Source organism: Stegastes partitus, unplaced genomic scaffold (genome assembly GCF_000690725.1).
Source record: "Stegastes partitus isolate 25-593 unplaced genomic scaffold, Stegastes_partitus-1.0.2 Scaffold1302, whole genome shotgun sequence".
NCBI classification, from domain to species: Eukaryota; Metazoa; Chordata; class Actinopteri; family Pomacentridae; genus Stegastes; species Stegastes partitus.
In genome coordinates, this window is record NW_007579033.1 from 1 (window position 1) to 13,611 (window position 13,611).

General features: G+C 40.4%; 1 protein-coding gene across 1 annotated transcript in view; it reads left to right on the forward strand.

Moving 5' to 3' along the window:
* The first annotated feature begins 6,454 nt into the window (after window positions 1–6,454).
* rev3l (REV3 like, DNA directed polymerase zeta catalytic subunit) overlaps window positions 6,455–13,611 on the forward strand; it is a 90,846-nt gene continuing 83,689 nt past the window's right edge. Inside the window, exon 1 of the mRNA XM_008298289.1 lies at window positions 6,455–7,068. Coding sequence (XP_008296511.1) covers window positions 6,930–7,068 — 139 coding nt within the window. The 5' untranslated portion in view covers window positions 6,455–6,929. The remainder of the gene's footprint in view (window positions 7,069–13,611) is intronic.

Here is a 13,611-nt window from a genome sequence, read left to right on the forward strand (position 1 = left end):
TGTAGAAAGTGAAGCATATGACATCATACAAGTGCCACATCCAAATTTGGAATGCATGGTCTGTAAGTATGTCATGTATAACATACTGGTAGCAGTCATTTATCGACCACCGTCCTATCCCATGTCCCTGTTTAAGGAGCATCTTGGCAAGTTACTCGATTGGTTAGATCCACTAAGTAACACAATTGTCATCATGGGAGATTTCAATGATGACATTTTGAAGTCATCAACAATCTGTTCATTTGTAACAGATAAAGGCTATGTGCAAGTTGTGATGCAGCCCACAACAGAGAGTGGCACATTAATTGACCACGTGTATGTGAAAACATCACAGTATAAAGTGGAGTCAATTGTGTGGCCAACATATTTTAATGACCACGAGTGTATTGTTTGTGTTTTTAAATGAAAAGGCAAACTGGCATTTGACCTTTTCATTTTTGTAGTGTGTGGAGCAGTGTACAAAGTCAATTTGCAGAGGACGTTAAACACTTTGTCATGTTTAGATGTGGTAAGTGTGACAGTTTACAATGTAGTAATATATAGGGAAAAGATTTGTTTAGTGATTTTTGACTTTGTGATGTTGTAGTGTTCAGATGTTCAGCCAAGTTGGATTTAAAGAGGCCAGCAAGATTTTGTTGTAGTTTAACATTGTGTATTGTAGGAATCATTGTAAAAGGGTTTGTTGTAGAGGTATTTGTAGTTGAATAGCTGTATCATGTTAAGTTAATAGGGAATGGGTTTCGTTTACTGCATTACAACAGCATTTACAAATATTAAAGTAAAGAGATCATTAGCAATAATTGACCACAGGTGTCATCTATAATGACCCTAAATTTATTGGCAAAATCCTTTGTAACCTATGTCCTTAGACATAGGTTACAAAGACCATACCTTACATACTACACATGTAGTATGTAAAGTAAACTTTATGTCACACGGGATTACCCGGTGTAAAATGTAATGTAAAAGCAGTCACCCATATGCTGTTGTGATGCAGGTTTTGCTTTGCCTTCCATGTAGTGTCAAAAAGCAAAAGGCACTGGTAATGGTACTCCTGGTTTACCAGGACGGGGTTCGATTCCCTGCGGTGTCCTGCTTGTTTTGGCGTAAACATGAAAGTTGCTGTAATTTGGTATGAACTACTTTGCATAAGTAACAATGAATAGCTTCATAACAGTAGCACAACATCCACGTGAAAAGCATGTGAGTATTATTCGCAAATGTTGTAATGCTTTTCAATGATGTAATGTTTTTAGATGCTATGTTGTTTTTAAATGCTGTAAAGCACTTTGTGTTGCTGTAGTACATGAAAAGTGCTATATCAATAAGATTTGATTTAACTTGATTTGAGTATGTGACTGTATATAACACAATATGTCCTCTTTCCAGTTTGTGGTAATATGAGTGACTGACAGAGATGGCAGTAGTACTCACATTCTTTACTTAAGTAGAGATACTTGTGTAAAAATAGAGTCAGGTAAAAGTAAAAGTACTGTGTGGTTTTATAGATGGCTGTGATGAAACAGTTTCCCAAAATGTCAAACTATTACATTTAATAAACATGTTATGAGTAATTTAAGTGTGATGAAATAACTCTTCATCAGGTTANACCTCCTGTAGTTTGTGCTGGCCAAATTTCAGGTGTGTACGACCTTCCCTGTAGGAAGAGATAGATTCTGAAAACGGCCAAAAATGGCCAAAAGTCAGGCAACATCACCAAAATTGTCACCAGGGTTTTTCAAAATGACGTACTTCCTGTTGGGCTTAGGACTTGGTGCTGATTGAGTTTTTTGTGCGTCCTGACCTGCTACACATGCTCACTGAATCTTGTCAGTGGAGGTGAAACAACCATCCGACAACAGTCAGTTGAATGCAAAAAACACAGCGAAAATGGACAAAATGGCCATTGATCAAAATTGGACGGGCCACCATTTCCAAATTGAGCCTCATCTGCGGAGCATTTGAAGAACTTTTAATCACCACGTCATGTAGTTTGTGCTCACCAAATTTTAGGTGTGTACAACGAACCCCCTAGTAGGAGTTCGATGTTGAAAATGGACAAAAATGGTCATTTTTGAGTGAAAATGGCCCGCCATGCTCACCGTTTTTCCAACATGGCGGGTTTCCTGTTGGGTTTACAGAAACATGCTAATGGACTTTTTTGTGCGTCCCGAGTTGTTACATATGTGTGGTGAAGTTCGTAGTTCTAGGTGAAACATAGCGCCGATGGGACTCTGTAGAAATATTGTAGGGGGCACAGTTGAGCCGTGTTGCATTTTTGACCTTGGTCCAGCAGATTTTTTTGTTCGTGCCAACCAGCTCTATATGCCTATGAAATTGCGTAGCTCTAGGGCAAACATGCTTCCAACAGGACTCCATTGAAATTTTCAAGATGGCGCTATGGAGCAATTTCTGTAGTGAGGTGTGTATTTTTCTTCCAAATTATAACATTTTTTGCCGGGTCTGATGTGTGTGGTGATTTTGGTGAGTTTTCGAGTACGTTACGGGCCTCAAAAACCCTTTTGGGTGCTCGGACCCTAAATATTGTGTTGTTGAGTTCCAGATATTTTTCTTAAGAAATTTCAAGTTGTTCATAATGTTTTGTAAAAACATGTTGAGAATGTCCTGAATTTTTGTCATTTATAGGTTTTTATGCTGTGATTTTACTGGGCCGGCCCACTTGAGATCAAATTGGACCGTATGTGGCTCCTGAACTAAAGTTAGTTTGACATCCCTGGTCTATGTATTGGGTTATGGTTTTAAAGGTTTATTTTCTACTTGAAATATTACTTTTTGGTACAAGAACTTACTATTTTAAAGGTTTACTCCACCCAGACATTATTTTCTAATTTAGGAGTTATGGTTTTAAAGGTTTATTCCACCAAAAATACTACTTTCTGTTCAAATTATTTTGGTTTCAAAGGTTTAAACAACCCAAATACTGCTTTCAGACTAATCAATTATGTTTGTAAAGGTTTGTTACGCCTGAAACTCTTTCTGTTAAAGTATTTATAGATTTCAAGGTTTATTCAACCCAATACTTAAAACTTGATTCACATTGAGTATTCACACTGAGTGTCGTCCGTCTTGACCAGTCCTACCTTCACTACATGCTACTCTTTTAGTTATCCCATTCAGGAGGTTGCACTGCTGTGAAAAACAAGGTTCCTACAAATGTGGTTTAATAACTACAGTCCCAAAAAATGCAGACTCTCAGTTCTGATTGTTCCTCCTTACACTTGCCTATTTTGACTTTTTGCACCAAAAACCCATATATTGTTCTTCATTTTGTTGTCATCTCTACATTTATGAATAATTCCCTAAAGGAACTGTTCAAGAGTTGGTACAGTAGTCTGTTAGCTTAGCTTAGCATGAACACTGGAAACAAAGGCAAACAGCTAGGCTGGGTCTGAAAACATAATCCATCTGCTAGAATCTCTGAACCTAAAAAATGACATGTTGTGGTTTTATAGATGGCTGTGTGATGAAACAGTTTCCCAAAATGTCAAACTATTACATTAATAAACATGTTATGAGTAATTTAAGTGTGATGAAATAACTCTTCATCAGGTTAAACCCCCAAATTCATAATAACAACACTGAGGATCTGCACTTGGTGCAGTACTATTACAGTTCCTGAATGAATTATAGTCACTAATCAGTTACTGCTGGAGTTACTGCTTTAATTTTGGGGTAGTATAGCCTTCTGCTGGTGCCACTTTTATACTGTTAAGGGCTCTTGGAGCTGGTATTCAACATCGTTGCTGTCTGTATTGTGCTAATACTGTATTATAGAGCATTAAAGAAAAATCTTGTGTATGCTCTCCTCATTAGGATGTTCTCATATGTGGGCATGTGTAAGTTTTAATGTTTTATCCTGAACTGGCGATTATGTGACATTGCATCTCAGGTTACATTGCCGAGAAATGCAAAAGTAATGTAACAGATTACTTTCTAGATGGAATAAATAAGTAAAGAAATGTACTACGTTTTAAAATCTAGCATGTCATATATTATTTCAGATCAGTGGTCACTGAGGCCCTGAAATATTCTACTTAAAACCATTTTTTTTTGCACTCAGTTGTTGCCACAGTTAACAATAAATATCAAAAATATAGATATTTAAGAAATTACAGGATGTCTGTGTTGATCTCATATTCATCTCACTGTATGTTATGATGTTATCACTGTAAGGCTTACAGTGAGTCTGTGGTGCTGATGTAACAGTTTCTTTTAATTGAATTTCTGAAGATGCCTGAGATGCTCTTGTATCATTTCCTTATGGTTGTCCTTATATGACATCTTTTTTTTGTTTTATGCATCCAAGCATAACTTCTTTTATCTTTCCCCAGCCACAGCGGATATTTAAACCAATAAGGAACGTGCTCCTAACAAACGACCAATGAGGAAAGTGATGTTTTCCAGCTCCCTGATCTGAGCCTGATCCTTGTTTTGGTGCTGTAGAGGCAAATGAGGTGAAAATGCTGTCAAGCTCAGCAGAATGTTGCACAATACTGTTTCCTGTTTCTAGGCTAAAACGAGATTAATTACAAAATAAGAGACCTTCAGAGGGCTCAGTTTTGCAGCATTGCATGAGATTGGCTTAAATTACTATTAGTACTCATAATTTAATTTATACTAACTCAAAAGTTACCCTCCATCATTTATGACTTAAATGTAATTTTCTACTAAGTGTAATTTGAGTGTAATACTGGAATCATATTACATCAATGGCATGTGAGGTATGAGCTTAATCTGTCTAAGCAGGTTGAACTGGATAAAGAGTAAAACTAACAGATCAGTAACTTTTAGTGTAGTTTTATGGATATTTCTAGCATCAGGTGTCTATCATCTAACACAGTTTACATGTTGTAACAGACGTTTGAGTATGGCATTCATCTTAACAATTAAGCACGTCAATGCAAGTTACATGCACTTTATATGGAAAATCATTCTACATGATACCATTAACCCTATTCAGGACTTTTGGGTTCTTTTGAACCCCAGGCCATTTGGTTTCGGTGACAGATATTGTTTTTTGTTTTTTAATAATTAAAATAAACAAACAAATAAATAAATAAATAAATGAAAGAGGGACATTTGTCATGCATTTGGAACCAAAAATACGTCAACTTATCAGAAAATGTATTTTACATAACATAAAAGTCTATAATGAATACCAAAAAACATTTTGCACATATTCATTCTTGGGGTCCAATGGACCCCAAAAGACCTTCTATGTTTGGCAACATGAAAATCCTGAATAGGGTTGATGCATTTAAACCCGTCCGTTATAATACTCTGCGTTTATATGATCTCTTTTTTTTTTCTACATATAGAAGAATCTGTGCAATATCAATAGAATTTATACAATAACAATATTTTTAACATCACTTTTTTTTAAAGTCATGAAAGAATCAACCGACCATGTAAACAAATTTGTGCAATATCTGTTTTTTTTTGTTTTGTTTTGTTTTGAACATCAAGGAGAATCTGTACAGTATCAACAGTACCTCTGTATATTTCTTATTTTCTATTTTCTTTTTTTCTTTTTCTATTGATAAAATAATCTTAACATTTAAATTATTTGGTAAAATATCACAGTTAATTCTGTACGTATGGAACAATATCAGTATTTTTATTATAATTTTTTTTCTTCTCATGGAATAATCTGTGCAATGCCAATGTCTGTACAAGTAGAATATCTGAATTTCTTCAAACTAGTAAATGAGAATCTGTAAAATATCAACAATACTTATGTATATTTCTTTCTTTCTTTCTTTCTTTCTTTCTTTCTTTCTTTCTTTCTTTCTTTTTTTAATTTTTTCATTTTATCCTTTGTCTTTTGGTTTTTTTTTGTTTGTTTGTTTGTTTTTGCACTTTTCCCTTTGCTATTGGACCACTGTAAATTCAGTAAAGGGTTAATAAAGACTTATCTTACCTTTTTCTAATCTCACCACTGGGCAAAGTAATGATTTTTTATTCTTTGACTAATTTGTTTTAATTTTCTTAGGTGTTTGTGCTGAAAATACCTAACTGGATGTACTGGGATGTTGATGGTAGCTTCACGCATATTTTTATTTGAACTATTGTCACACACGGGGTATCTGAGGACAACTGAACACACTGAAACAATTCAAAATAAAAGCCACCATCTGTCTTTAGCTGGTGAAATGAACTGTTAGAAATGGCATCAACCTCCAACTAGCTGAATGTCTGTACAATGAGTTACTCAATGAAACTAACTAGTCTGTGACTGTTGTCTATGAACAATTGACATATCTAAGCCTTTCAAAATAAAACTCACTCTGCGGCTTTAAGTCACTGCGCTGACTCACCAACGTGCTTTTATTCTGAAAATCCTTTCCGGACGTGTCGTCGCTGTGATATCCGGCCAGCTTACCTGCTCTGTGGCTCTCCAACATAGCGCCGTCAGCCTGTTATGGAAGCGGAGGGAGCAGCAGCGAGCGGCGGGCTGATACAGCGGGACCGGCTGGGACTAGTTCTCAGGCGTGATTTGGAAAGATAACGCTACATACGGGGAGCCCGGGGAACGAAAAAAAAAAGAAAGAAAAAAACACCCACAGAGACAGCTTTTTAAAAACCACGGAGCCGCCACGGTGACAACATGAACCCGACAGCTGCGGAGGTAATTACCCGCCGCCGTCGAGTGTAGCTCCGCGGCCGCAGCTGGACCTTGACGGCGGCGTCACTTCGGAGCCACGGGAATCTTGTTTTTTTTTTTTTTTTTTTTTAATGGGACACAACCGGGGCTTCCCCCACCGCTCCGTCGTCTGTTTTCCCGCCGTGACAGCCTCCCCTTCGGCTAGTATCGACTCAGCACCGAGGTCTCCGCGTCTTATGGACTCGGAACAGTAGTTTTTTCGAAGCTTTTTCTGCCGCTCGGCGGACTGACGGACGCGGCAGTCATGTTCGCGGTGCGCATCGTCACCGCAGACTACTATGTGGCAAGTCCCCTCAAAGACCTGGACGTGTGCTATTCTGAATTCAGGGAGAGCGACGTGAAGAAAGTGCCGGTGGTGCGGATATTTGGAGCGACACCAGCAGGTTTGTCAACTCTTTGTGTTTATTTGTTGTTCTCCTTCTTTTCAGCACCGCAAGCCGCGTGGTTGCCGCCGTTGCCGCTTGGACGCAAACGCGGCGACGCTGCTTTGTTTAGAGGAAACCTGACGGCTGCTTATGCAAAATGACAGGAAGGTGTTTCAGGGTGTCGACACGTTGTACCAACGCGGCATGCACATCTGCTGCTCTGCATACAGGCTACCTGCAGTGCTGGGAGTCCTCCTTCTCCCTCCTCACTCGCTTTTGTTTTCTCCCCCATCATGGTGCTGCCGCTGCCGCTGATCTGCACCTCTGTCTGCCACATGTGGCATTGAGAAACAACTTGCCTCCTTCTCTTTGTGCTGGTTTTATTGTGCTTGTTGCAACCTGTGGAGTGTGGACAGCATGCTGCCACCTCCTTTTCGTCTCATTTTCTTTGTATATCTAGAAAAACATCAACATTGAAATAGAATAAAGGGAACACCCCACTAGTGAAATCACAGCAATATTTGAAGCCAAACAGATGTAGTAGTGGCAGAAAATGACAAATCTGGTGCTTTTTATGAGCGAAAACACTAGAAAGGCAGGGCATCATGACAGCACATTAATATGCAGGCTGTAACAATGGTTGTCATGATAAATAAAAACCATCACTGTGTGAAAATGTAACCTGCAGTGCTTATTCCTATTACAAGACCTTTATAAAGAGAGAATATCATTGTGTGCAGACTGCTGCTATAGAAGAAACATACCCTGGACAAAGAAGATGCTGATATTTATTGTAGATTTGTGTCTCCTCTGAGCTTTGGCACATGCCCTGCTCTCTGCTAAAGCCATTGCAGCCGAGCACTCTGGGTACCTTAATCCCCACGCCGCAAAACAATGGAATAATTTCCTGCACAATGGCACAGCATTAGCACCCCTGCCAAATCCTCCGGCGACTGCACTGCCCTCTTTTCAACCCTGTGTGACAGGTGAAAGCACCATTCCAGTACAGTCACGGTGTGTATTTTTAGCAGGGTCAGTCCCCAGTGGGGGAAAATGGGAGTGAAGGCTGGTGTCAGTCAGTGCTCCTCCTTCACAGGACGACCCGGAGCAGCGTCCAGCAGGATGCACCTCCAGTGAGGATTAAAGGCTTTGGAGCAGAGACATAAAGGACAGTGGGTCAGGGGTTTGGGTGGCAGGTCTAATTCGGTCCTGTCGTAAACCTGCACGTTCGCATGCGGTTGTTCTGATACAAGAGGGCTGCACACACACACACACACACATACTGCTGCAGAGGCAGGCTGAGAAGCTTGTGAGTTAAATGTATGTGGAGGAGCTATTCGTCAACACTGATTGAACCACAACCAACCTTGCGAATACAGCATTGTAAACCACAGGAAATCACAGTATACACTCAAATAATGACTGATATTATAACAAAAATCATGATCATATATGATTGCAAAAACATTTTTTTGATCCTAAAATCTACATTATTGCTGTACTAGTAGATAAAATGAAAAGACAGTTATTTGTTGAATGAATCTATACAGGATCAAACTATTTTTTTCTCAATAAGAACACTAAACATTGCTGGTTACAGCCTCAAATATGAGGACTGTATGCTTTTCTTTGATATATGCAGAGAAGGAATTCACTATCTTGGCTCTCTGTCAGATTTAAAAGCAACATTCAAGTAAAACCTTGAGCAGCGAGAGATTTTGATGGGCATTTTTAACCACTGTCTGACCTTATGTGAGCTAAAACCCCAAAATATGCAATTTAAAATGGCATAAAATAGAAAAAAGCAGCAAATTGTTATATTTTGGAAGCTGTTTTCAATGAATTAATGGTGTTTTTGCTTGACACATAAAGTAATTTCATATGAAAACGATTGTCATTTCAGCAAGTATCCACACTATAACATGACCGTCCTGACTATAGGTCATTCTGGCTGGTTGTTAGGGCTGAATGGTGTATTTAATAAGCTATTTGTTGGTAGATTTTGCTTTATTTGATGACTGCAGTCGAGCCAGACAGCAAATGTGGGAAGAAAGAGAAGTGTGTGACATCCATCATGCAGTGTGTGTTTACTACATCAGACTGTTGACTTGTCATTACAGGAAAACACAAGTATAATTAATAGCATTAACATCGCATTAATAGTGACGTCTCAGTTCCACGTGTGTTAAGTAAGTCATGCTAGTGAGCCATCATGCATAATACCAGCCCTGTGGAAGTTACTCAATTTCATGGAATCGCACCTGAAAAGGTCTTATAAGAGGACAAGGTAGTTGTCATAAGAATTATGCTGGTTTTCCTCCATTTATTTGGTCATGTCCGACACATGCGTGCTGACACACACTCTTGTTTGAAGCTCGTCTACATGCCTCTTATCCTGTCTGATTGGTTAACATTCCTGACTATGTGGCATTTAAATGAAAGCCACTATCTTATTGAAGCATTAAGAGCTTTCACTGATTCAGTTCTTACACCAGCACAGTCACTGGCATTGTTTCCCTGTTGTCTGTGTGGTTTGAAACTGACTTTTGTGTTGTTTCAAGTCACAGTAATGACAAAGTTGTCTGCCTGTAGTTTGTGCGCTGTGGTCGGTGCCCTGCAGATTCTCAGCAGCCTCCTCTCGCTCAGTTTATGTATCGCTCGTGTGGCTACGTTTCCAGAAATAAAATTACATCACCATCTGGAATGCATTGAAGCGGAGAGCGATCACTCTTCTCCCTCTGTAGCCGAGGCCACACCTACTGAAAATAAGTTGCTTTTTGATATTTCTCTTTTGCCTTCGTGGTGACGAAGAGAGGAGTGCATGAGCAGTTTTGCTTAGTGTGGGTCAGCTTTTATCTCATCAGTGTGTTTACCCTCATGTAAGCGGTCAACAGTGCATCTGCACCATGTGGCTCTGGCTAAAACCCCAGGCCTCATATTCCCTGTCCTTCCCTGACCTGAGCCATGCACACTCCCACCCATCAGCCTTGTGTAATTCGATGCCACGCTTCCTGCTTTTTTTTTTTTTTTTTTCCCCTCTCCCTCTTTATAAGCATTCAGCGGCTGTGCTGGCTGTGTCGCACACATACTGTATATGCATGCCCATTTCTGGAAAAGCTCAAGGAGAGGAGGCGAGAAAAAAGAATTCCCTTTGTTGTGGCAGTTGCATTCGTGATCAGTATCACGTTATGCTTATTCATAACCAGCTTCACTGGCGTTCACCGAGAGTCTCCCAGGACCGTAAACATCCAGCCTCCTCTCACACTGCTGAGAGCTGCTGTTGAGGCGGCTGCGAGCTTTTGAGGTTTGACAGCATTGATCTCCAGCCTTGATGCCGACAAGCTCGGCCCAGATGCACTGACAGGCCCTGGGCCTCGTGACGGCAGGAGGCACACTGTTTTGGTTCCTCGCTCGGACATGTGCACTTGAGTGTTTATTGGGTGTGTAAAGGAGCAGAGAGGGAAAAAGTGCATGACCAATTGACCTGAATGAGGAGGCCAAGCAGTGAAGCGCAGGCAGGGATAAAATGCAGGGCCTCTTCCTTCCCCCCGGCCCCTCTCCCTCCCAGGTTTAGCTCTCTCCAGGGGAACCCTTAATGCCATCTGAAGGAATTCCTCCCGGATCCATTAATGGGATAATAGGCAGACTCAGAAGGACTCTGTGGCTCATTAGGCAGAAGGTCATTGTCCCTTTAACTGTTTACTTTCCTCTGTTCCTGTTGGTTACTCTGGTTCAATTATCATCCTCTACCCGCTGCTCCAATTACCTCTAATCACTTTATAATTGAGTGAGACATCTATTTGTTGATATGGTGTCTCTGGATTTGACTTTAATTCTTTTTTCCCCCCATGATTTTCCAGTTTTGTAAAATGTAAATGTGTTGCTTGTAATAGCTACAGGTTTACCAGAGTGTTGGTGGTGATAGAGGAGCATCACAAAAAAGTGACCGAGTGCTGCTCCACACTAATCCTCTTCCTGTGATGTTTTTCCTCCAGATTGAGGCCCAGCTTCTTGTGGAGGCTTTTTGAACGTTGAATGGAGGAAGGAATGTTTTACAGGATTATGGGTTTTGGGACAGAGAGCTTCTCTTCATTTGAAAATCAATGAAGTTAGTCTGGTTTATGAAAGGAAAACATGTTTTTTTTACAGTTTAGTCACAGGTATAGTGACATTTCAGTTTTACTCATTTGTTAGGACTATAAATAAATATCTTTTTACTGTAGAGAACCAGGAAAGGTGCAAGGTGGCATGAACGTTTACACCAATATAGTCATAATCAGTGCTTTTAACCTTTCTCATTCCATTGCAGTGTAGTATCAGACAATTTCAACCGTGATGTCAACTCCAAGTATGCCAAAACAATGATATATACTAGATGCCAGAAGTGACTCCAGCTCGAGGAGCATTGAGGAGTAGATGCTATGGAGGGAATGGAGGGAACAGAACAATGGAGGGTGTGTTTTGTTAGCCCATATGGTGAATTTGATGTTGTCGACGGCAATGATAGAAAGGACATCAAGGGAGAAGAAAAAAGTGTCCACACTGAATTTATCCAATTAGTGTTGCCTTCTCAGATCTTAACCAGTCAGCGCTGAGTCCCCCAAAGCTTTTTTTCCTACCATGTAGTAGGTACTTTTCTCCCCAGAAATAGGTTCTACTGGGGCAGTTCCTATGGTTGGAACATGCTCAAAAGTTCTGGCCATCTTAAAATGGCCCGAATGTTCCAGCAGTGGAAAATCTGTCAGAATCTTGGCAAGAAACGTACTTTGTCTTCTTAATTGCGTACTACAGCTGCCCTCACAAAGCACGCACTGTTAAATGCAGTATGCATACAATGACACATACTACTTCATCAAAATAATGCCTCCTAAACCTTAACCGCTGCAGTCTGTAATGCAAAAGGAGCTGTCAGCTGTCTGTGCACTCTTGGCAGCTAAACTTTTTTATATGCAACATATGTGATGTAACTGTGCAGAGGATTGTGGGTCAGTATGCTGGCTTGCAAACTGCAAAATCTGACCGAATGTAGTAGGACATCCTGATTTTTTTTGGCATACTGCATTTGACATACTGTGTATTGGGACAAACTTAATATTTTTTTCTGGCATACTATGCAGCATAGTACGGGTGCTAGAATGCACCCCAGCTGTTTTCGAAAGCTGTGCTCGAATGCTTTATTCAGCCGTGTGGACATCATCGTCTTCCTTTTCTTCTTACACTGTTGTTGTGAACCCTTTTCTGACTCGCCCACTCGGGTTCTGACATTATTAGCTGGAGCACATCCTGGATTAGTTTTCCCTGTGAGTTTGTCAGTTGACTGTAGAGAAGTCCTAATCAGCTGGCAGCCTTCACCCAGGTGTCAGTCACTAACACCCCTCCAGGTCTAGTAACGCTTCAATTTCCATCGTGTATCCGGTGTAGGAGCCTACCAACATCAAATACCTTTCTGCTGTGCATCTGGTTTCAGAGCGGCTTGCCCAGACACAGTCAGGGCAGCCACAGCGAAAAGCTTTAATAAGTAAACATCCCTCTGCCACTCTAACAGGCCTTTGTGAATCACATATAAATATAGAAGGAGGCTTTGTCTCTGTCTGAATGCTGAGATACCACAGGTGGTCTTTGTGGTGGGTTACAGACAGACAGGCTGAATGGCTTGTGGCTAATAAGCAACATCTAGTCAGAGGTGACGTGTTGGGCACAATGCTGATTTATCTGAAGTCGTTCAACCAGGTGATCCATTATTGTTACAGTATAAATCACTTTTGGCCTATTGTCAAAGGCTTTTAAATGGCAGCACTGCAAGCAATTGAAAGTATACTTTCTGCAAGTCAAGGCTTTTCATTTAATGGCCACCATGCCAGATGGAGGCAATATAGTGAGGCAACAACAACCACCATCAAAGTTGAAAATTGCATCAACATTAAGCTGTCTACTTTTTAAAATGCCTTTTCCAGGTTGTTTTTGTGGGGAGAAATGCAAACGGGCAAATGTCTTCTTTTTTGGCTTCTTTTCTCTCAACAAACAACAAAACTGCATCACAGCCAACATCTGGAAAGGAGTGAGGCAGACACTCATCTAACTAAATTATTGTTTAATGGTTGAAGGTGATTACAGAATACTGTCTTCATCTTCACTGATCCCCAGCTTGTGATTTTTACACACTTAGCTGGCTCCACTGTTGCCAGTTACATCTCCTTTCATTTTCACCTTTACTGTATTTTAATGCAGCCAGATTCATACTATAGTTGCTCTCATTAGCACATTTCTGTGTTTCAAAGCGTTCAGTTTGGATAAGTGAAGATGCACACCTTTAATTGAATTTTTTGCCGTGGATTTGGAACCCCACAAAGATGATCAGAGTAGTAGTGAGTAACAAGCCACAGCCAGCACTGACTACCTGGTAGCTGGCTGTGATTTCCTTTTGTCTTGAAGGAGCTGTGAGTGTACAGCAGCTGCCTCAGTGTCCTTGCTGCCGCTGCGGCCCAGTCAATTTGATTGATGGCTATAATAGCTCCCTCCGGCTCCTCGGTGGGTATCCGAAGGCGTCACTGTGGAGGGCAC